We start from the raw sequence: 21,770 nt of genomic DNA, 5'->3' as shown, positions 1-21,770 counted from the left end.
AAGTCTGGAATCATGTTATTGTGTGGTTGGCACTTTGCCTTTTAGACAGGGTCTTGTCCTAGAGATGAGACTGGCCTGAACTTTACATCCTTCTGCCTCCACCTCTTGAGTGCTGGGATTACAGGTATGTACCACTACTGGCTCAATGTGGCTACCCTCTATGCAAATGCATTTCCAGTGTATGCCTAACTATTGGAAGGCCTGGGGGTGGAGCAGACAGAGACACAGTTCCACGGTCTTCAGGAAAATGTGCCAGGAGACATTGGAGGAGAGGAGTTCAATGTAGTAAGCATCAAAGCAGAAGTCACTCTATGAGCCAGTTGTCTCTGCTTGGCAGGCCTCCAGCTCCAAGTGGGCCAAGGCAGATGGTGTGATGGGAATCTGGAATAGAAGGAAGAGGGCAGTGCCTATACCAGCCATGGCAAGGGGGAACTGCTTAGGAGGCTTCATATATTATCTCCATGATATTTGGATATTTGAATGTTCCACCAAAGAGAGCCCAAAACCCCACATCCTTGTTTCCTCCGATACCCTTGGTTTTGTTCTGCAGAAGCTGGTGATGTTCAAGGCAGGAACACTAGGAGAGAGGGGGATTCTAGGCTGTGCCCTCCCTCCCCGTACCCAATTGCAAACCCAGGCTTAGCTTCTCCAAATGATCTGTGGTTTTGTCTCATGCCAACTCAAGCTTGCTAGAACCATGCTTGTACACATTTAAGGAAAAAATATGAAATCACTAGTAACATACAAAACCAGGATAGCAAATGACAGGTTCATTCCTCACAACTAGTTTGTGAGCAGAGATAGTTAAGCTGGGGTTGCGGTAGGTGCACTGGGAAACAGCTGCTTGTCAGGTAGGCATTATGTCATTCCTGCCCAAATCTATAACAATCGATGCCTGTGCTGATGGCATCCTAGAAGAAAGATGGCATACCTGGTTCCTCGCCAGAATCCAGGGGAAACAGAACCTATTTGCCACCTCATTCCCGGTCTTCAGTTGAGCAAGTCAAAGTCCGGACTTATCTAGCACTTTCATCTCAGGCTCAGAGCTGGGGAGCCTACACTGAGATGGAGAAAATGATGTTTCTGTCAAGAGCCAACTCATGACTATAAGCAAACCTCCCTCCCCTACCATAGCACTGCCTGTTACCCTCCAGGTGTTCAGTAAGAGCCAAGATTACCAAACCCAGCAGTGAGCAAGCTGGCAGCTGAGCTGGATACTAGGCGGGTGATTCTCTATGCGAACTATCCCATGGTGAAGACAATGGAAAGCGCTGGACAAAATGAGTCAAGGAAGACCTATGCCATTTAACATATATTTATTGAAATCTACCAGATGAAAGGCACTGTGCTAGATTTGGTAGGGGATTAGACATGAAGGACCGCCCCTGTCTTCTAAGAGCTCACAATCTACTAGTTTGGGGAAGGCTGAGAAAAGGGGATGGGAAGCTAAGTCCACAAGCAGCTCTAGTGCAAGGCTGATTATAGACAGTGCCATAAAGCAGACAAGATAATAGTACTGGGGAAGAATAAGAATGCCAAAAACTGAATACAAACTGGAGGGACACACTACTATTCTCAGAGATACATAAGTAGCATTGAGGATCAAGTTCAAAGATACCATTTCTATTTTGAAATTAAGTATCCAAAGCAACAATGCCAACTACAGAATGTAAGCACACTAGGAATAGAGGTGTCATCAATCCCCTAATCTAGCAGTTTTGCTGGAAATAGTAAAACACTTCCAAAATAGAGTAGAACAGGTTCCAGCGAGCTCATCTTATGAGCTAAATGCTGTTCAGAAAAGGAACTATACTCATACAGAAGATCATGGGTTAATCCCAGAGACTGACTAAAAGGCATAGAGCTCCACCCATCTTAGTGAACAGAAAACAGTTCCACATTTAAGCAGGTGTTCATGTCAATCAACTGGGATTTAGGCCAGGAATGCTGGGTGGGTAGAATGTGAGGAAAGTCAGCAATGCAAGTCTTCTCAGCCTAATTGGCTCTTGTGTAATTTCAAAAAGCACAGACCCACTCAAGCTGGCTGAAGGCGAGGAGGAGGAAGTCTATGGTGAGGACACACTAGACTGATGCAGGCAGCTGCCAGTAATGAAGAACCTAGAGCTAGGCCTCCCTTAGGGTGGGACCCAAGTAGCTGTGAGAAGGAGAGCAGGAACATGTAGCTCTCCACTATGGTTCTACTCACAGGGGCAACTCTTTTGAAGTACCTTGTGCCTTCCTCCATGGTCCAATACCAACCAGAGACTTCAGTTTCCTCTTTTGCATTTCACAGTACTAAAAGGAGAAATCTATCTTCTCCAATTAGGTCTGACTGCTAAGGTTGCTGCCTTTGCGTCAGGTGTCAGGGGTTGGTTTAATTAATGTGGTCCAGAAGTGGGGTGGCAAGTCACGTGGCACACAACAGGGCCACAGCCCAGGACTGCAGGCAGGTCAGGTGTCATGCCACTTCAAGCACACAAATCAAGCACAGAGAATGCAATATCATGGGAGAAAGATGCCCACACTGATCTGGTGGGGATTACTCTATAAATCCAAGAGTGGGTATGATACAACTAATTGATATAGTTAATCATAAGCAGCAAAATGGTAAACATTTGCTTTTTAAAAAATTCAGCAAGTATTTAATACTAACAAATGCCATGGAGGGTTTCTTTCTTAATATGGTAAAGAGATGGAGCCACCTCTCTATCGGGGGCCAGGATTCTAGCTGCTCTCCATCCCCTTTCAAGAACACATGTGCTTAGAAAGAAAAGTGCAATGAGGTAGATACACGGATGCATAGACAAGCACACACTGCAAGAAGCTTGCTCACGTTTACATGGGACAAAACAGCATACCTAGAGGATCCACATTACCCAAGGCAAAGGATGCAACTATGCCTGTGGCCACATGTTAAAGCCACACACTGGTTGCGTTTGGAGGGGATCTCACTGCCAACATCATTTAAAAGGTGACCCAATAATAGTCACCAAAAAAGACACTGGTTTTTAGTTTTGAATCTAAAGAAAAAAGCATTTGAGAAAAAATTACAGAACCCAAACAGAAAAGAGTATAAGAGGGAAGGAATGGATGTGAAGAGATGCCATGCCCTATGACAGGCACTGGGCCATGACCACTCTGCTACCTTCTTAGTTAGTGCTACTCTAGACTTCAATAAGATCTTTCGCCAACCTTGACAAATGATGAGCGAATGAGCAAGAAACATTCCTTACCCAATGATAGCTGTACAAAAAAAGTCCCAATAGCTCACTATGAGAAAAGTAATCAGAAAAACTGGGTCCAGACCAATTCACAAGAAACCACCAGAACTGAGCCTACAGTCTGTGGTGGCCTGGGGGCATTAGAGAAGCCCTCCTGACCAAGATCCATGGAGGTCATTGTCAGTCAGACCTTGCTTCTCAGGGAGCCCTTCCAGGCTATGCACCTTGGAGAACACAATCTCCCTCACGAGGCTGTCATAAGATACATTTTCTGGCCCTCCAACACCTCTCAGGACACAACCAGAAACTCAGGCTCAATCTTGGTGTGACTATTTTCCTCACCTGCTGTTTCTCCTGAAAGGGGATCGCAGCAACAGCCTAACTGCAGGGGGATCAGATTTGATTTCTATGCTACATGAACTGTCAGAATGGCTTCTTGTCCTCTGATCCTGTTTTATTGCCCCTCTTGGGCATGGCTATTGCAAGTCCTGAACTAGACCTGGTACTCAGATTCTGTGGCTTACAGACTACTAGAGGAACACGGCTCTTTCTCCCCAGGCCTCTTAGATGTGGTTGCAGGACATGATGCCACACACATGGGCAAATTTCTCATCCTAGTTGCCCAAAGCAGAAGCCACAAAACTGATCTCTTTCATTCCGGAGTCATTTGCTGGGAGGAGGATGGAGGTCACATAACATCACCAGTCAGGTGAGTCTTCTATGTCTCAGATATTTCTTAAGTGGAGCTGCTGCTCAGTCACTGACTCCAAAATAATCAAGGCTCCTGACAGCTGGAAAGATGGCTGGCTGCTGCCAGGTCATATTTGGACCATTCTGTTGGTCTAGGTGAAGCTGAGCCCTGGTGCTGGTGGCTGGGGCTATACTGATGAGCAGTCATAGAGTGCTCTGAGCAATGTGTGATGGACATGTCTCTAGTGTGCCTCAGTGGCCAGGTTGTATGGTCAAGGGCTGCCCAGAGACATTTACAGAGTCTACATCTTGGATGAGGCATGGGCCTGCTTCTCTGGCCCACTCCCAGCCAGCCTGCCCACTCCATATGTTCACTTTCTCAGTAGGCAAGGGATTCAACTTTTCTTTTGTAAGTAAATTCTCGAAGAAAATATCATCATATCTAAGTACTGAAGCAATGAAAGTCATGAGTTAACAGACAAAAAAGAATTCAAGGATACGTAAAAATAATCCAAAGCCTATAAAACAAAAATGTAATAAAAGTACTAAAAAAAACAAAGCAATAAAAATTGGAAAGTAACACTCCAATTGATATAGAAAGAAGTACTAAATCAATATATCCAAAGGTAACTTGATAACTAGTCAAAGGAGATGAATGGATAATTGGCATGCAAGAAAACGAAAATAGTATTGAAATCATTGCATGAAAGATGAGACTAGTAGTCAGGAGGCCTGAGGGGTCCATCTTTATCTCTGATACTAATGAGCTGTGGGATGTCAGCAAGTGACTTTCACTGAGCAGACCTCCTTGCTGGGCAATGTTCTTGCAAGCAAGGCACACTCCTTGAGAACCTTAGGAGGTAGAGACTGTGACTGCTCCCCACTTCACCGCTGCAAATGGAAGGCTGAAGAAGTACCATTTATGCCTGATATGAGATGAGGATCTTCTAGGAAGATGTCACTTTACCTTTAAGTCCTGAAGATGGTCTTCTCTCTCACTTTATGTTGAACAAGATGATACCATGTGAAGCTAAACCTCAACTGATGTTTGATTTTGATGTTTGTAGGGGTCACTGGATTAAATTGGCTTAGCTAAATGAGATACCAAAAAAAGGTTTATCTCTATCTCACTAAGTTTTACTAGGAGTGCACCCCCCCCCAGAAAAAAAGTCCCTTTAAAAGGCCATTTGGGAAAGCACCACTTTATGTGGTTATGTTGTAGGTACAGTACTAATTTAAAAACACAAAGTAATGGTTGTAATGTTATATGAATATGTTCTTATGGCTTGGAGGAAACTTGTGGTGAAAGCCTCATGCAGGCATTGTCACAGTGCTACCACACCACAAAGAGAGGTGGCTGATGACTCAAACAGGTTCCCATGTTGGTGAGGTCAAAAAATGTACATCAAGAGTTAGAAACAAATGGAGTATGGTGAAAAAGTATGGTAAATTTTCTACATTAATATATTAGCCCATATAATGTGATTTATAATATGTATGTATAACTAAATTAATAAATTAAATATTATGCTATTTGATCTATTTACAATCCCTAAAATTTTATAAATTCAAGTAGGCCAATACCTCGGGGCAATTTTCCTTTCAAGAAAGGTGCATCATCATTCTGATGCCATTGAATTTCCCTCAGGGGTAGAGCTTCGCAAGGATCCCCCCAGCTCCCTACTTAGACCCCCATATGCAGATTTTTTCTTCTCGTTCTGGATATGAGGATTAAAATACCTTGATGGTGTTTTCTGCAAGGAAAAGTAGGCAAGCTATGTTAAAATGGTAAAAGTCACCCTCAATAGGTCTACTGGGAAACATGAACATTTATAAATTGCTGGGGGCAGTACAAATCATTTCAACCTCTCACACAACAAAATAGATAGAAGAAGCGCTACAAAACTGTTCATCTCCTTTGACTGGGCTATGGCCTCTGTGGACCCCTGCTACAGGTCCTAGGGCAGTGTCTGCTGGTGATGGGAGGGCTGGTGCTTCTGCAGTGCTGAGTGCCTCTTGAACACACGACCACACTCACTGCACTCACAGTGCCTGGCCGCACTGTGGATCCGCCTGTGGCGGCTCAGGCCTGAGCTCCTCCGGAATGCCTTGCCACACTTGTCGCACTCATAGGGTTTCAGTCCGCTGTGGATGCGCCGGTGCTTGATGAGGTCAGAAGGCCCCCTGAATGCCTTGCCGCACTCGCCACAGGCATAAGGCCGCTCATCGCTGTGGATGCGAGTGTGCTCCAGCAGGCTGGAGCTCTGGCGGAAGGCCTTGCCACACTGGGTGCACTCATAGGGCTTCTCACCCGTGTGGATCCTCCGGTGCTTGGTGAGCTCTGAGCTCCTCCGGAACAGCTTGCCGCAGTGAGGACAGCCGTAGGGTTTGGCGCCGCTGTGGATGCGCTGGTGCTCTGCCAGGCCGTTGACACCACGGAAGGACTTGCCGCAGTCGTCGCAGTCGAAGGGCAGGTGGCCCGTGTGCATCCTCTGGTGCTTGAGTAGTTCCTGGCGGTCCAGGAAATCCCTGCTGCACGCCTTGCACGCAAAGGGCTTTTCCGAACTGTGGAGCTTCTGATGTCGAAAGAGGTTGGTGTTGGCTTTGAAGGACTGCCCACACTCCTCACAATCAAAGGGCTTCTCTCTGCTGTGCACCCTCAGGTGCTGACTAAGGCCTGCATTCTTCTTAAACCTTTTCCCGCACTCCTCACACTCAAAGGGCTTCGCCTCCCTCTCCATTTGCTCCCTTTTTTGCAAGGCATCTTCCAGAGCCCAACTGGGGCCAGGCTGGGGCTGAGTGGCCACAGCTGCGTGGCTCTTCCTGTGCTCATTAAATTCTGACACCCCCCTGAAGACCTTCCTGCAATCGCCACACTCCCAGCCCTTCTCCTCACTGTGAACCCTCTGGTGCTGAACAAGGAGCACTTTAAGGCGGAAGGTGTCCCCACACTCTTTACATGCAAAATGGTGTTCTATGGGCAGACTTTGTGGGCTCCCTCCCCTTCCCCCAGAGTCCCCATTCTGTTTGACCTCAGCGCTGGGGTCATTGGCCCTCGGGGAGCTCCTGGACGCCATCTCTTGCAGCTGGGCTTCTTCAGCCATCTTCTGGTGGGAGGTCACGGAGGAGCTTTCTACAATGATAAATGACACACAACAGTTTACAGAGGGCCCAGGAAAAAGGTTACTTTCCTTTGTTGATAAACCCCTCTCCTGCAACTGCTGAGAACCAGCAAGGGAGGGCCTGTAAGCCAGCAGAAGCAAGCGCCAGAGGGAAATGTGGGGGAGTCCTGATTGTGGCCATTGCTTATCAAAGGAGCTTTTAGCAAGGGTACAGTCACAACTCATTACCAGAGCTTCAGGGGACCTCTTAACACTAACTGTAGACTCCCCAATCTTAGCTGGTCTTCCTGAGTTGGAAACATCAACCCTAAGAGCTCAGCAGCCCCACACAACCCAAATCTGTACTCCTCTCCCAAATTCCCTCATGCTTCTTCATGTTCCCTTTATGCTCACCAGGGTGCTTAGTGTGATCTGTGTTGAGGGATGGATCTGATACCAACAGAATTTGTCCTTGTGACAGGTGAGATACCAAAACAGGACTCACAACAGGAACTCCTGTTAACGGAAGAAGACGGCTGGTGATATCAGCATGAAGGAACAGGAGAAGAGCTGTCAAAGGAGATCCCCTCCAAATCTCCTGGGCTGTCTATGACTTTCTTATGTAAATCACACATGCAGTTCAAATGCATTTCCCAAGTACCAGCTCCTTCTGGGGGACTCTAAGGAGGCAGGCTCTGGGCCCTCAGCAGAGGCCCCAGAAAAACAGTAGCTAGCATCTTGGCCACATGAACTTAGCTCCTTGTCCACTGAGTCACCCCAGTACCCCACCGCTGAATGTCATGCTCTTCCCAGACCTCTACAACACTTAAACCAAACTCTTAACTGTTCCTTCTTCAAAAATCCCCCACTCCATGTAAATACCTAATGGCTAAACAAGAGCTCTCAACAATGACCTTCAATCAACTGGCCATATGATTGGTGTCATTTATGTGTGTGTATGTGTATGTACAATATACCATAGTATATATAGTACATATATACTATATATATTGCATTTATTTGTATATATTGGTATAATTTATCATCTCAGCCTTATGGTTAAGATCTAGCATTGTTCTGATCAATTTAATGTTTGATATGTTTTTTATTTGAAGGCAATGTACTGCATTTTAAAAATACTCTAAATTATGACAGGTTTGCTCTAATTTTTATTTTTGCATTTATTTCTTTAGTGTGTGTGTGACTATGTGTGGATGTTTATACCATGGTGTACTTGTGGAGGTCAGAGGACAACTTGCACAAATTGATTGTCTCCTCCTACTTCTGGGGATTGAACTGAGGTCAGCAGGCTTCTGTGGCAAGAACTTTTACCTGCTCAGCCATTTCACTGACTACTGTTCTAATGTCCTTCAAGTGAAAGATGGGAATGGAGAGATTTTTCCATGCCATGAGGAGTTGGGGAAGCTGTTGTTGAGTGAAATGGTGTGTAGGTGGCCATGTATCCTCAGCTCCACTTTCAGTAGATGGTGAGTCTGAGAAGCTCTGGGAACATCCTTACCAATGGAGGTCACAGTCCTGGAATATGCCACTGCCTGCTGCTCCAGGTTCAGACTCAGATTCAGCCAGTTCTGTTCTGTGAGGTACCACGGTACAACATCAAATGACACCAAGTCCTGAAATAAATCCATTGATAGTCAGTCTTTTAACCTAATCTGTAATAAGGAAGGGTGGCCCCAGTGATGTCGGGGGCAAGAAGGATAGGGCCTGAAATATTCACATCGGTGTATGTTACTAATGTGGAGCTCCAACCACAATCCCAAGGAATCCTAGAAAGAAAACATGATCAAGCACAATGAGACCTGGGCTGTCTAGCATGGGACTCCCATTGTCTTTCCAAAGAACACAGACTTAGCTTTCTCACATATACAATGGGCATCATAAGCACACTGGGCGTCCATTCCTTGGCAGCCTGTGGGAGAGAAGCAGAGGACAGGAAAAAGGGCAGTAGCCAGGGCTCACACTCTGCTGCAAGTCATGCTGGGCAAGAAGCAAAGGCTGAGGCCAAAATCAGGGAGCAGTGACAAGAATCTCAAGCAAGGCAAGAGGGAAGCACAGCTCACCTGGGCCTCCGGCATCTCAAGAGGGACTGCCAGGACCTGGTTTCCTGGGGCTCCGTCTTGGGGAGCAGGTAGAGCTAAGGAAAGTGAAAAAAGCTGTGAGTAACGACAGCCCTGTTTCTGGGTCCCCTGGGATGGCATTAGTGACTTCCTATTTCGTAGTTTTAAATCTTACAGAGTCTTCTCTCTCAGGTGGGGCAGAATGACAAGGCAGAGCATGAGTGTGCCTGAGAAAACATATATGAAACAGCAGGAAAGTAGGCTGGGAAAGAATTAATATAGGTAGGCCAGAGGAGGGCAAGATAAGACAAACAAATGCCAGCCTAGGCAGAGTTGGAGATAGCTACAGAGAGCTGATGGTAGGAAGACTAGCTGCCAGAGACTGGCTGACTACAGAGTTTCCCTAAAGTAAGCCTGGGTGAGATCAATACTCATACTATAAAGGGAAGAAGCACACTAAAGAGAGTACCAGAAGAACTAACTCAGAGATAAGGGGTCCTTTCATGGACACTTGAAACTGATGAGGCCACAGAAAGGAAGAGAGATGACAAAGAGCAAGAACCTGAACTTCTTTACTAGCAGTGGGGCCTTTAAAAGTACACCCTAGTATAATAAGTCATTGGGAGAAAACCATGAAGAACTCTCTTATGTTATTCAACAAAATGGGAAGTTGAAAAAAATACCTGGAGAAAAGTACTTCTAAGAAAAGTTATTCAAACACTACATTGATAAAGAAAACATTACGTGTGTATGTGGGTGACCTTTTCCTCCACATTCTGATGTCAACTCAATACAACTCAATATTAAGTGAAAAGGAAGCATTTTAGCATTATCTGAAGGACAACAAAACCCCAGATACTCAGAAAGACTTAACTATGGCATCTTTGAAAAGGTAAATGAAAATGTCCACATGTATGGCCATGGTAGAGTAACAAGTTACAAACATGTGTTCAACAACAGTTTTTAATACCAGGGTAGTAGGAAGCCCAGGATCAAGACTGCAAGAGAAACAAATAAGGCGAGTCTTGTCATCAGTTTAGTGCTCTGCTTGGTAGCAATGTCCAGAATGAGAGCGTAGGAGGGGTGAAAGCAAATGGACAGAGCTTAGCAACCTCAACAGAAGCTTCAGGGTGGCAGGGGAAGAGGGAAGTTGCAGAGCAGAGTTCAGAAAGCACTGTGCTATGTAGGAAAAAGAGGTGAAATGGCTTCCCTTGAATCTTTTCTGACTACAAGTACTGAATGAAACTCCCAAGGACTGTAAGGTGAACAGTTCCCAAGATCTTACCAACTCACATAGAGTTTTTATGATTCCCAGGGACATTCAGAGGCCAATACAGAGGGACCATGACGTAACGGTAAGATCTGTCTATCCTTAAAGTCCAAACTACAAAAGATCTGCCTTATAAAAACTTAGTACCGGCCCCAATGACATCAAAGTGACCTACAAATAACTACTTGTAACCCTCAAAGTCTAGACACTCAACAAACTAATCATTACAACATGTAATTCCCAGTAAAATTTGAACTGCCAAGAAACACAAAATATGTCACCAACAGTTAAGAGAACAGTCAAAGAAGCATCCAAAAATGGATAGAACTAATAGATAAAGAAAAATGATAATTTAATTGTGCTCCAGCACTGAAAGAAAAACAAGGACATGGGGAGATACAGAAGATATAAAATAAAAAGAACCAAATGAAATTTTTGCAGATAAATGTATATAAAATTAAAAATTTCACTGGGTGTCATTAGTAGATTTGATACTATAAGAAACAGTGGAAAACATGAAGACATGGCAACAACTGTTACCTAAATGAAGCCAGAGAGAGAGCTACCATCAAAATTCAATTTCTAAAAATGGTAAGAGAAAACTCTTAAAAGTACCTGGAGGAAAGAAATGATGCAAAAGAAAGAAAGCAATTAAGTCTTATAAAATTTTATAGTCAGAAAAAATATTAATCAAAAATGAAGAATAAATATTTTATACAAAAGCCAACGTTTAGACAATTTGTCATTAGCAGCTCTGTACCATAGAATATACTAAAAGAAAACATTCAGGTGGAAGAAAATGGAATCAGATTTAGAAATACACAAAGAATGTAAAGGCACAGGGAAACATAAGACTTTCACCTTCTGCATTTCAAAATCTTTGAAATTTAACTGATCATTTCAAGAAAATGCAGTTGCTAAACATATAAGAAAAGTAAAGGGAAGAGAAGAGATGGGGCAAATGGAAATAAATAGCAGGACAGCAAACTTAAACACAGATCATTACGCTAAATGATGGGTTACACACTTCAATTAGAAGGACAGATTGTTAGAATGTATTAAAAAAGAAGAGTGCATACTGTCTAAAAAGGTGTAAAGGACACAGACATGTTAAAAGAAAAAGCACAGAAAATAGTATACTGTAACCAATAGGAAGAGTCTAATCTCAATATACAAAAAAAAAAGTATGTGGGGAGAAGGTGAATGACCAGGCTGGCTCAGAGTTCTGAAAATTCTACTGAAAGGTCCTAGAACTCAGAGCAAGAAGAAAACTTGAAAGGTTTCATATAAAAATCAGCAGGTGGCCAGACTAGAATAACATGCAGCAGATTACAAAAATGTGAAGATACAGGTAGGGATAACATTTGCCTGAAAACCCAAAGAGGAGAAAGAAAGTAGAGAAAACACATTTTCATAGAAAAAAGGAAAACACTGAGTCTGACCTGGAGCTAGAATAAGCACATTGATTCAATGTTTGTGTAGCTACAAAGGAAGAGAGATAAGGTCGGGAAAGACACATTTTCAGTTTCTTTAATGTGTGGCTTTTTAGACATCAAGCTGAATTTTATTGATATCAGAAAAGAGCAATTTTAGATAGCGTTTGGCAGGTAAATGTGGGATAAGACAGTCAGCATGCCAGAGAACAGGGCTGAGACCAAGGAGATGGCAGGAGAATGGCCCTTGAGGGCATATAAAAAGATCAGCATTTCTTAGGATACCCATATGCAGTGAAACAAAGAGGACTAGTCAGCAGCCTGTGAAGGGGGAGTGACCAGGAAGTCTAGGCACAGCCTTCTTGGAACAATCTCCTTAAGCTATCAGCTTTATAGAAAGATATGAGCAGAAGAAGGTCTAATGTCACCCAAAAGTCCTTGCAAGCCCCCCTACGCATTTTTAGCTGTTTAGCAAAAGTGTTTATCCAAATGTGTGAGTTCATGAAGAGATATTCAGTGGACAAACCCTTTCTTTGTCCCAGTGCCACCAAAGCGGTGATCCTCTGTCTTAATAAATTCTTCTGATTTGGGCTTCTTAAACAAACACAATGAACTGATCATAAATTTATAAATGATTTTGTTTTTAAAACAACTCACTTCAAATGAAATGGGACATCACATCATGTATGTACTTCAGGGAAAAGATGGTCTACTATAAACCTTTTCTTGCCTTTAAGCCAGTAATAAGCTTTGGTCTAGAGCACAAATGCATATCCTGCCCCCCTTCAAAATCAACCAATTCAGACACACTGACTTTCACGCAGATATACAGATGCCAAGGTTGTGGCCCTCAAAGCCTGTGAACCTGACAAGAATACCATCTCTTATCGTAGGAGGTTTTATCTAATAATTCAGACCTTAATGCAAATGTCACTTCCTTAAAACCTCTTTATTCTCCAGCCCTGGCAGTTTCCTCCAAGCATTTTCACTAATGAAAAATTCTCCTTTGAAGTTGCTTGTTTTTATCATAAAAAGAAAATCTGATCTAACAGGACAGTACCTTTTCTCCATTGGCTACCCCTAAATTCCCAGTGTCTGTAACAGCTCCTGGCAACATGTAGGACATGGCATGCTGTAGGTCTATGTTTCACAGCTACCTTTAAACCATACTATCATTATGCCATTGCAGAGCCTCGCTGCATAAATACATTATGCTTTTCCTCTCTCTCTCTCTCTCTCTCTCTCTCTCTCTCTCTCTCTCTCTCTCACACACACACACACACACACACACACACACCTTTAATAACTGTTAAAGCCGTGGAGCTACAACTCTAAAAGAACTGTTAATTATTCTTCCTATATAGCAATAGAAGCAGCCCTTCCTGTACTAGTTCACCCTAGGGATTTGGCTTGAGAGCACGTTAGCTCCTGGTGGCTATGTGACTGCCACCCACAATAACAGAGCCCCTGACCACACAGAGATAATTTAAAAGGTACTCATAAAAACAAGAGGGAAAAGGTGGGCCCTGCTTTCACAAAAGTAACGAAATCTCTATGCAATTAGCTAAGTGTAGCAGGAAAAAGGCTTATCCTAGGTATAGGAAAATCACTTAAAAATGATAATAGACACGAATCCACCGATCCCGAAGACAACTGGATCACTTAGTCTCTGTGTTGTACAACTATTCCACTTTAAAATGATGGAATATAATCTAGAAAAGAAGCTGGATGCTGTGACAACAGTGACAAGCACAGGTGACCATTGCCTTCTGAAATGGATCTTTGGCGATCAAGGTCCAATCAATTCCATATAGAATATGAAAGTCATTGGAGTGCACCCAGTGGACGTGGAGGGCAACGCTAACCTTGAACATAAGACACTTTTATTCAGGATAGAAAAGCATACCCTGAATCCTTAAGAATTTTCTATGGCATACTAGTAAGTGGGAAAGGAAGCTGGGGGAATCCCCGCAGGAAAACAAACTTTTAAGGCAAACAAGACTGTCTTTCTTTCCATGGGACACAAAGGCTTTGTCAAGGTCAACTGCAAACTTCATGTTGGGTCTAGCCAAGTCCATGGCTGCTGCAGCTGTTTAATAACCATCTGCTGCGAGAAACCACGCACGCCAACCGTGTCAGTGTTCATTGCGGGGCTGGCCAACTGTGAATTCTAGAACAGCAGACCTCACCTGCCGAGCAAATCTTGCTTCAGAACAATATGTACATTTTTAAAAAATGTGTTAATGTATAGTCATTGATACTTCCACATATGTGTTTACTGCAGTATTATTCATAGAATTTGCCTGAGTATCCAACAGCAGATAAATAGAATACGGTATAAGACACAATAAAGTGTTATTCAGCCATAAAGTAAGTTTTACCTAAGCAAATTATTTGAATTTATTGCATGGAATTGCAAATGTTAAGGGACCCAAAATAATCACTGTATTTTTACCTGAAAGAACAGAAATTGAGAGTTGAATTCAACACGGAGATAAAACAACGTATATCATAAAAACTGGTGAATAATTTGGTGTCTTTTATACTTCCCTGGACAGGCATTATCTTTCTGTGGCAGCAAAGTCACTCAACTAAGACCCAGCAATCAAAATGTAGTGTGGCCATGTTTAAGAGAGATTTTCTTGGTTGATAGTTGATGTTGGAGGGGCCCGTCCTTAGGCAGCAGAGCCCGAGCTGTATAAAAAGCCTAGCTAAGTAGTGAACCAGGAGCAGGTCAGTAGCGCTCCACCATGCTTTCTGTCCTGGCTTCCCTCAAGCCCAATAAACCCTTTCCTCTCTTAGTTGCTTTTGGTCAGGTGTTTTATCACACCACCAGAAAACCAAGCTAGAAGAGAGCACATAATTTAACTGTTCAGTTCCCTTTAGGGCCAGGGCAAATGTGTTTCCAGGTTGTGAACACTCGAAAGAGATCTGGTTCTAATGGGTGCTTTCAGCTCCCTCTCCCACACTGTGATTCCCTGGTCTCCCCATTCTCGTTGCCCGGCAACCTCTTTGCCTGGCACTGTGTCTAAGATTGCCGGAATTGTTTCTAGCTAAGTAGTTCATCAAGACTAGCATATATGAGCTTCTGGAACCCAAACACGTCTTCACTGTCTTGTGCTGCTACCCATGGGCCTTGCTGCAGCACAGCACATTCTGCAAACACCTAGACTTACCCAAGAGAGACACACAGGGATGACTCATCTTGTTTTAGACCAGTTCCAAGAGATTAGTCCAGCAGGGACGGTCTCACCTGTTGGATTGAAAGAACTCAGGTGAACAGAAGCAGGCTCATGTGTGCACCCTCCAGGAACCTGTCCGTTGGTAACGAGCGCTCAAGGGCAGGACAAGCTGTGTAACTGAACCGGCACTGCCAAGGCCTGGGTGTGCCTATGTGAGTCCAGGGTGCAAGGCCTACTGAGTGGGCCCCGGGGCTACAGGTGCGCCTGACATGTATGTTCCCAAATGAACCTGGCAGGCCAGGAGGTGAGCAAGAGGCTCATAGGTCCATCTTGTACTGTGAAATTTGGCTGCTACTCAAAAAGCAGAGACTCCTAAAAGGCCAAAAGTGATGGCTGTCTTACCAGGAAAGTCTGTTTCTCTTGGGCTATTTGTGCCTGTGTTATCTTTTGTCTGTATGTGTGGGTGGGAAGGCATCTGTTTTCTCTCTCACATTGCCTGGGCACCTGTCTTTCTGTTTAGGTTTTCCTCTTTATTCCATTCTATTAAAAGCCAGAAGGTAGACCATAAGGAGATTTTGTAGTGTTTGTTGTGTTTAATTGAGGAAAGATTTATGTTTCCATTTCTCCAAGAATATGCACTGACATCTTTCTAAAATTCAAAATAAATTGTAAGTATAGAATCACTGACGTTACACTGTGCAAATATAAAAGATTCCAAACTGGGGATATGGTGAATGGTTATACAGCTGCCCCAGGTCACCCAAAGAACCCAAACAGTTTTGGAAGGGCTGGATCATTGTGTTAGAAGCTAGGCTTATGAAAAATCTAGTGGCAGAACAGCAGGTCTGGGTGGGTGTCATGGAATTGGCATATTTCAACATGTAGACATTGGGGCTGTCTAGATTTGGAGGTTCCCTCATGTCTCATCAGACCGTTTTCCCATCCAGGAGCTTCCTTCTGAAGCTGTGCTGGTGGTCAGACCTCAGGCAAGAGAACTCACTTTTTAGCAGACTTTCTAAAGGGTCTATCACTGACAGAAGGCTAGAAATCACTGTGCCGTGGAATTCTAAATCTAGGTCCAGGACCACTTTGGGGCAATGGACCAGATGATGTCAGACACTGTGAATGTTGTTTCTATAACAAGGCCCAATGGGAGAAGGGAGAAGGGAGAAGGCAAGTGGTCCTACCTAGGAGAGGTGCTATTCAACTGGTCCTATACGAAATTGTCTCCTAAAGGAAAATGTAAAGGCTGAGGTTTAGAAGGAAATGTTCTACTGACCAAGGACACCGGAGGGGGCTGCCTGCCTCTGAGTCCAAGGCTGGCTAGAGAGTCAGCTGGTACAGGGTGAGCCCTCTGGGAAGAGGGCCAGGAATGGGGGGGGGCGCTGAAAAGGACTATCGGCTTTGGGCAGCAGGCAAGTAGGAGTACTCGTGTGTGTAAAATGACATGTAATTAATCACCAAATACAGACTGCAGGAACCAGCAAAGGAGTTTAGGAGAAGGGGACAATGGAGTGGCGCCAGAAAATGTGACTCCCAGGAAGGCCACAGTAGAAGCTCTCTTCATCCAGCAAGCAGTCCCTTCTGCACCCTCAGCTCTCTGCAGCAGGCAACAGGCCTGCTCCCATTATTCTCACACAACCCCCACTCAAATGAAAAGGTAGGTATCCCCAAGCCAGAACCTTCTTCTGGGCCCCAGAGGTGCAACCCCCTCCCCCATTCTGGGAAAAAGTCTCTTCAGCCATTCCCCCACTGCGCCAATCCCTGCGGCCTCCACGTCGATGGAGGCTCTGGGGAGGGTCCACCCCCAGCTCCTGACCGGTTCCCAATTCTTAGCATCCTTCAAAGAGCAGCACAGACCTCAGCACATCCGTAATTCTCGCCTTTGACCGCTGCCCCCAACCCTGCACGAGAAGGCCTCAGGGCCTTTCCATGCTCACGCACCACCAGAGACCTGTCCCCTTCGGCCCTTGGCTTGCCCCAAGGCGGAGCAGCTCTCCTCTCTGCGAGACGCCCTCTCCTTCGCCTATTCTCCCGCGGTCCACGCACTCACTCAGGCCCCCAAGCACATCCTCCCGCCGCCCCGCATGCTCTTTTGGGCCGCACATCCTTGATCGCGCACATCTCTCATGATCACTCGAGTTGCACGTCCCTCTCGGGGTCTGCACGCTCACCCGGCCCGCAGCACCTGACTCTGGGCCCTCGCAGAAGCGGAGCTGGCGCTGTGCAAGCAGGCCCGGCGTGGCAGGAAGCGCCAAGGAGCCGCCAGCGCCTGGCGGAGCCCTGCAGCTCGGTGGCGCGTTTCCGGAGCCGGGGTGTTGGGGGTGGAGGGTGGGGGGCCGCCCGGGGTACTGAGAGTGAAGCCCCGCCCCGGCCTCGGTCCCGCCCGGCCTGTAGGCTACCATTGGCATGAAATGGGGTGGGAAGGATGGGGGCGTGTCTGGGGCGGGGTGAGGAAAGGAGGTGGGGTAGGTGAGAATGGAAGTGCAAAATGCATGGATCCTGGGTGATGAGATAAAAAGCACGGAAAGAATGTAAAACCGAATGATGAATGAATAAATGAGCAAAATAAATTGATTGGTAGTGGAGACAATAAAGAAATTGACAAGGCTAGGACTTTCAGAATGATGGGAGGGCTGCGGGAAGACACTCAAGAAAAGAGTGCAGGAGTCAGAAACCCTCATAAAGTCATGTATGAGCCTTCATTGTGCCATACACCGAGAATACAATCGTGAACAAAACTAGACTCTTATGCCTATCTTAAAAGCCACACATCAGGCACCTCAGAGCTCCTTTGAGAGTAGGGGGCACAGACCAATAAATAAACAGTAACCCGAATTTCAGAATAGCAGGTTATATCATGAATCCCAAAACCAGTGTCTTGGTTTAGACGTGCTGCAAGCAGTTGCCTGTTCAAGATAACTTTTCTAGTCAATTTCATTGCTTTGCTTTGTGCATCCTTGGTGACACTAGTAACTGCTTTCTTAAAGTGGTTTCCTGAGTAAGTCACTAATAAACAAAGATCAATATAAAACCCTCAGAAGAGAGATGAGAAGCTCATCCAATATCCATTCAGGTGATGTTTGAAGTGGTCAGGAAGGAAATGTGTGCATGCTTCTGTGAAACTGCAGCATTTGCTGACAAAATCAGCATCAAAGGTAAACACCCTGCCATCCAGATAATCCTGGCATATCCAGCATAAGAAAGGAAGATCAGGTGCCCGAGAATTAACTCAGCCTGAAGAGTGCTTGCCTTGCAATAGTACAAATTCCTTTCCTAAACCCCTATCTAGATATAAACCATTATGAGGAGTTTGGAAATTTCCCATGCATCCTATACCAGCCCATTTCTGGCATGATTCCACAGGGGAAACCACTATTCTAAATTTTCTCAAAATTGACAGTGTATTTATTACTATTGCATGAGAATGGAATCAGAACATATATACTATTTTATACGGTTTTGTGTCTGAATTCTTTCCTTTACTATGCTATTTTTGAGCTCGCTCTCTATTGTCCCTTTCCTTTCATTGCTGAGTCGCATATCATTGTACAGCTAGTTGATTCAGTCACGATGTGAGCTGTTTCCAATTTGGGTTGTTATTCACTATATAAATAGTTGTGTGTGTTTTTGTGTGAACATGAGCTTTAATTTTTCTTGAGTAAAAGCCTGGGAGGGGAATTTGCCACGTCATAGGGTAGCTGTACGTGTTATTAGCAACTGCCAGAATGTTTTTAAGCAATTGAGACGCCTACAGAAATGTGTGAGTTCACTTTCTTTCTCATCCTCATCAACGTTCGGGTTGCCAACCTTTATTTTTATCCATTCAAGTGGGTGTGAAGTGATTTCTGGGATCATTTCCTTGATGACTAATTACATTAACTATGTTTTTATGTTTGAAGTGCTCATTTCTGTACCTTTCTTTCTAATGTGTCTCAAATCATTTGCCCAACTCTACATAGTTGTGTTTTTCTCTGTGTTTTAAAAAATAAAACCACATGTGTTAGAATTTGACATGCAATAAATTACATGTTTAAAGTGTGGTAATTAAACTTTGATTTAATCATACTTAGATAAGGTTTCATAAATACACAAGCAACTATGAAGTCTTCACCAAAATGAAGGCAACAGCATATCTATCGCCTTGAAAGTTTTATCAGACCCTGGTAATCTCTTTTCCCTCCTTCCTTACAGCCAGGTAGCCAATGATTTGCTTACTATTCCCAAAGATGTTTGTATTTCCTAGAAGAATATATGATTCCTGTTTGGTGCAACAATGTGATGATATTCATAGTCTGCTGTACTTCTACAATAAAATAATCTAGGCTAGGTGTTGTGGTTTAAATGTACACCTTCAAAGTCCAAGAATTATCAGTCTGATCATATTAAGAAATGACATCTTCTAGCCAGGCATGGTGGCGCACATCTTTAATACCAGTACTAGGAAGGCAGAGGCAGGTGGATTTCTATGAGTGAGTCTCAGGACAGCCAGAGCTGCATAAAGAAACCCTGTCTTGAAAAATCAAATCAAATTAATCAATAAATATAAAAATAAAAATATAAATGAGACCTTTAAGAAGTGCTACATGAGTCAAAGATGTTTGTTTTTTGCTAATTTTTATTGATATTGTCTCCAATAAAATGTTGAATAGAAGGTGTGAGAGTAGACATCAGCTCTTTATTAGCCCAATCAGGAGTTTTAGACAGGCAAAATAACACAGCTTCACAGACCTAAACAAATGCAATATAAAAGAATGCAACACATCTTTGCACCATTAAACAAATGTTCCATAGCACAGACAAATTTAACCCATCTTAAAGTAATATTCCAAAACAACTACATTTAGGATTAACTAAAACTCAAGTGGCTTGGTTCACCTGTAATGGATTTTTCTTTTCTTTCTTTCTTCTTTCTTCCTTCCTTCCTTTCTTCCTTCCTTCCTTCCTCCCTCCCTCCCTTCCTTCCTTCTCTCTTTCTCTCTCTCTTTCTTTCCTTTCCTCCTCCTCCTCCCCCTCCCCCTTTTTCTTCTTGGTTTTTCAAGACAGGGTTTCCCCATGTAGCCTTGGTTGTTCCGGAACCAGATTGGCCTTGAACTCATAGAGATTCACCTGCTTCTGCTTCTTGAGTGCCCGGGGAGGGGTTTTCCCTTTCTCTTTTCTTTTTTAAAATTAATTAATTTATTTTTTTAAAAAATATATTTTCCCATTTTGCATATCAATCCCAGTTCCCACTCTCTTCTCTCCTCCTGCTGCCTCCAGCTTCTTCCCCATCCCACCCCCTATTCACTCCTCAGAGGGTAAGGCTTCCCATGGGAAGTCAATGAAGTCTAGCATATTGCTTTGAGGCAGGCCCAAGGGCCTCCCCCCCCCCATATCTAGGCTGAGCAAGGTATCCATCCAAAGAGAATGGGTTGCAAAAAGCCATAACAAGCAGTAAGGATAAATCCTGGTCTCACTGCCAGTGACCCTGTTTGGTTGAGGGGCTTCACCTCAGCTGGCTGGCACCCCTTTATCCATAAAGTCTGAAATGTTTGGTCAAAAACATCACCTCAGCTCCCTAACACCACTTTATACAAAAAGTATGGATTGTTTAGTTGGCGGCTTCACCCCAGCCCCCTGGCATCCATTTTTAGAATGCTGGGCAGAAAACTCCATTCCTAGCTCCCTCCCCTGGGAGTTGCCTCAGTCCAAACTCCACCTCGGAGAAAGCCCACCAAACGGAAATCCCTTCCCAGGGAAAGTCAAGACCACTCCCTCAGGCTATTTAACCTGCCCCCCCCAGAGAATGAACACATGGTCTCCCAGTTTCCCGTGGTCTCCCCTTTTTTCTCTTCCACTCTCCGTGTTTTCCCAGGGCCACCCGGGAGTATTGCCATTTATTAAACTTGAGCGTCTTTTAATTTGGTCTGATTGGGATTATTTTCATTAGCAGAGACGTTTGTCAGCCAGAAAATATTTAACAGGCTCCACAGTCTTCCCCAGCCATATAACTGTCACCCACATCCAGAGGGCCTCGTTTGGTCCTATGCTAATTCTCTCGCTGTCAGGCCCGAGTTGGTGGGCTCCCATTAGTTCAGGTAAGCTGTTTCAGTGGTTATCCCAATCATGGTCTTTACCTCATGGTTCATCTGGACTTTGGGAACTCAGCCCAGTGCTCCACTGTGGATACCTGCATCTGCTTCCATCAGTTGCTAGATGAAGGTTCTATGATGACATTTAAGATAGTCATCAACCTACAGGGCAAGGCCAGTTCAGCCACCCTCTCCACTATAGCTTTGGATCTTAGCTGGAGTCATCCTTGTGGATTCCCGAGAATTTCTCTAGAACCAGGTTTCTTACTAGCCCCATAATAACTCCCACAATCAAGATATCTCCTTTCTCTTTGTCTCTGTTCTTCCCCCATCTCAACTATCCCATTCTCTCAAGTTCTCCTCCCCCTCTCTCTTTCCTCTCCTTCTCCCCTTCTGCTCTCCCTCCCACTCCCAATTTTCTCAGGAGATCTTGTCCATTTCTCCTTCCCAGGGGGATCTATGTATGTGTTTCTCTTAGGGTTCTCCTTGTTACTTAGCTTCTCTGGGGTTGTGGACTATAGGCTCACTGTCCTTTGCTTTACAGCTAGTGCCACTTATGAGTGAGTTACATACCATGTTTGTCTTTCTGGGTCTGGATTACCTCACTCAGGATGTTTTTCTTATAGCTCCATCCATTTGCATGCAAATTTCAAGATGTCATTGTTTTTTACAGCTGAGTAGTACTCTATTGTGTAAATGTACCACATTTTCTTTATCCATTTTT

The 21,770-nt window shown here is 44.3% G+C and overlaps 1 protein-coding gene across 4 annotated transcripts; it reads right to left on the bottom strand.

Annotated features, from left to right (window-relative positions):
• Positions 1 to 1,300: 1,300 nt before the first annotated feature.
• Positions 1,301 to 17,295, bottom strand: Znf275 (zinc finger protein 275). 4 transcript variants are annotated; one of them, XM_075957376.1, is made up of 7 exons: positions 17,150 to 17,295; positions 14,970 to 15,046; positions 9,094 to 9,167; positions 8,532 to 8,646; positions 7,427 to 7,528; positions 6,944 to 7,044; positions 1,301 to 6,487 (listed from the first exon to the last, which is right to left on the bottom strand). In XM_075957376.1, exons 2-7 carry the CDS (start codon positions 14,995 to 14,997, stop codon positions 5,870 to 5,872), a joined length of 1,038 nt encoding a protein of 345 aa, XP_075813491.1. In that variant the 5' UTR covers positions 14,998 to 15,046; positions 17,150 to 17,295; the 3' UTR covers positions 1,301 to 5,869. The 4 variants fall into 4 exon arrangements, with proteins under 4 accessions (XP_075813491.1, XP_075813490.1, XP_075813487.1 ...); XM_075957375.1 differs by having other exon boundaries at positions 1,302 to 6,487; positions 14,970 to 17,281; XM_075957372.1 differs by having other exon boundaries at positions 5,733 to 7,044; positions 17,150 to 17,280.
• Between the last annotated feature and the right edge of the window lie 4,475 nt (positions 17,296 to 21,770).

This window comes from Microtus pennsylvanicus, chromosome X (assembly GCF_037038515.1).
Source record: "Microtus pennsylvanicus isolate mMicPen1 chromosome X, mMicPen1.hap1, whole genome shotgun sequence".
Classification (NCBI taxonomy): Eukaryota; Metazoa; Chordata; class Mammalia; order Rodentia; family Cricetidae; genus Microtus; species Microtus pennsylvanicus.
Note: the sequence above shows the minus strand (reverse complement) of the source record. Positions and strands in the feature narration are given on the sequence as shown.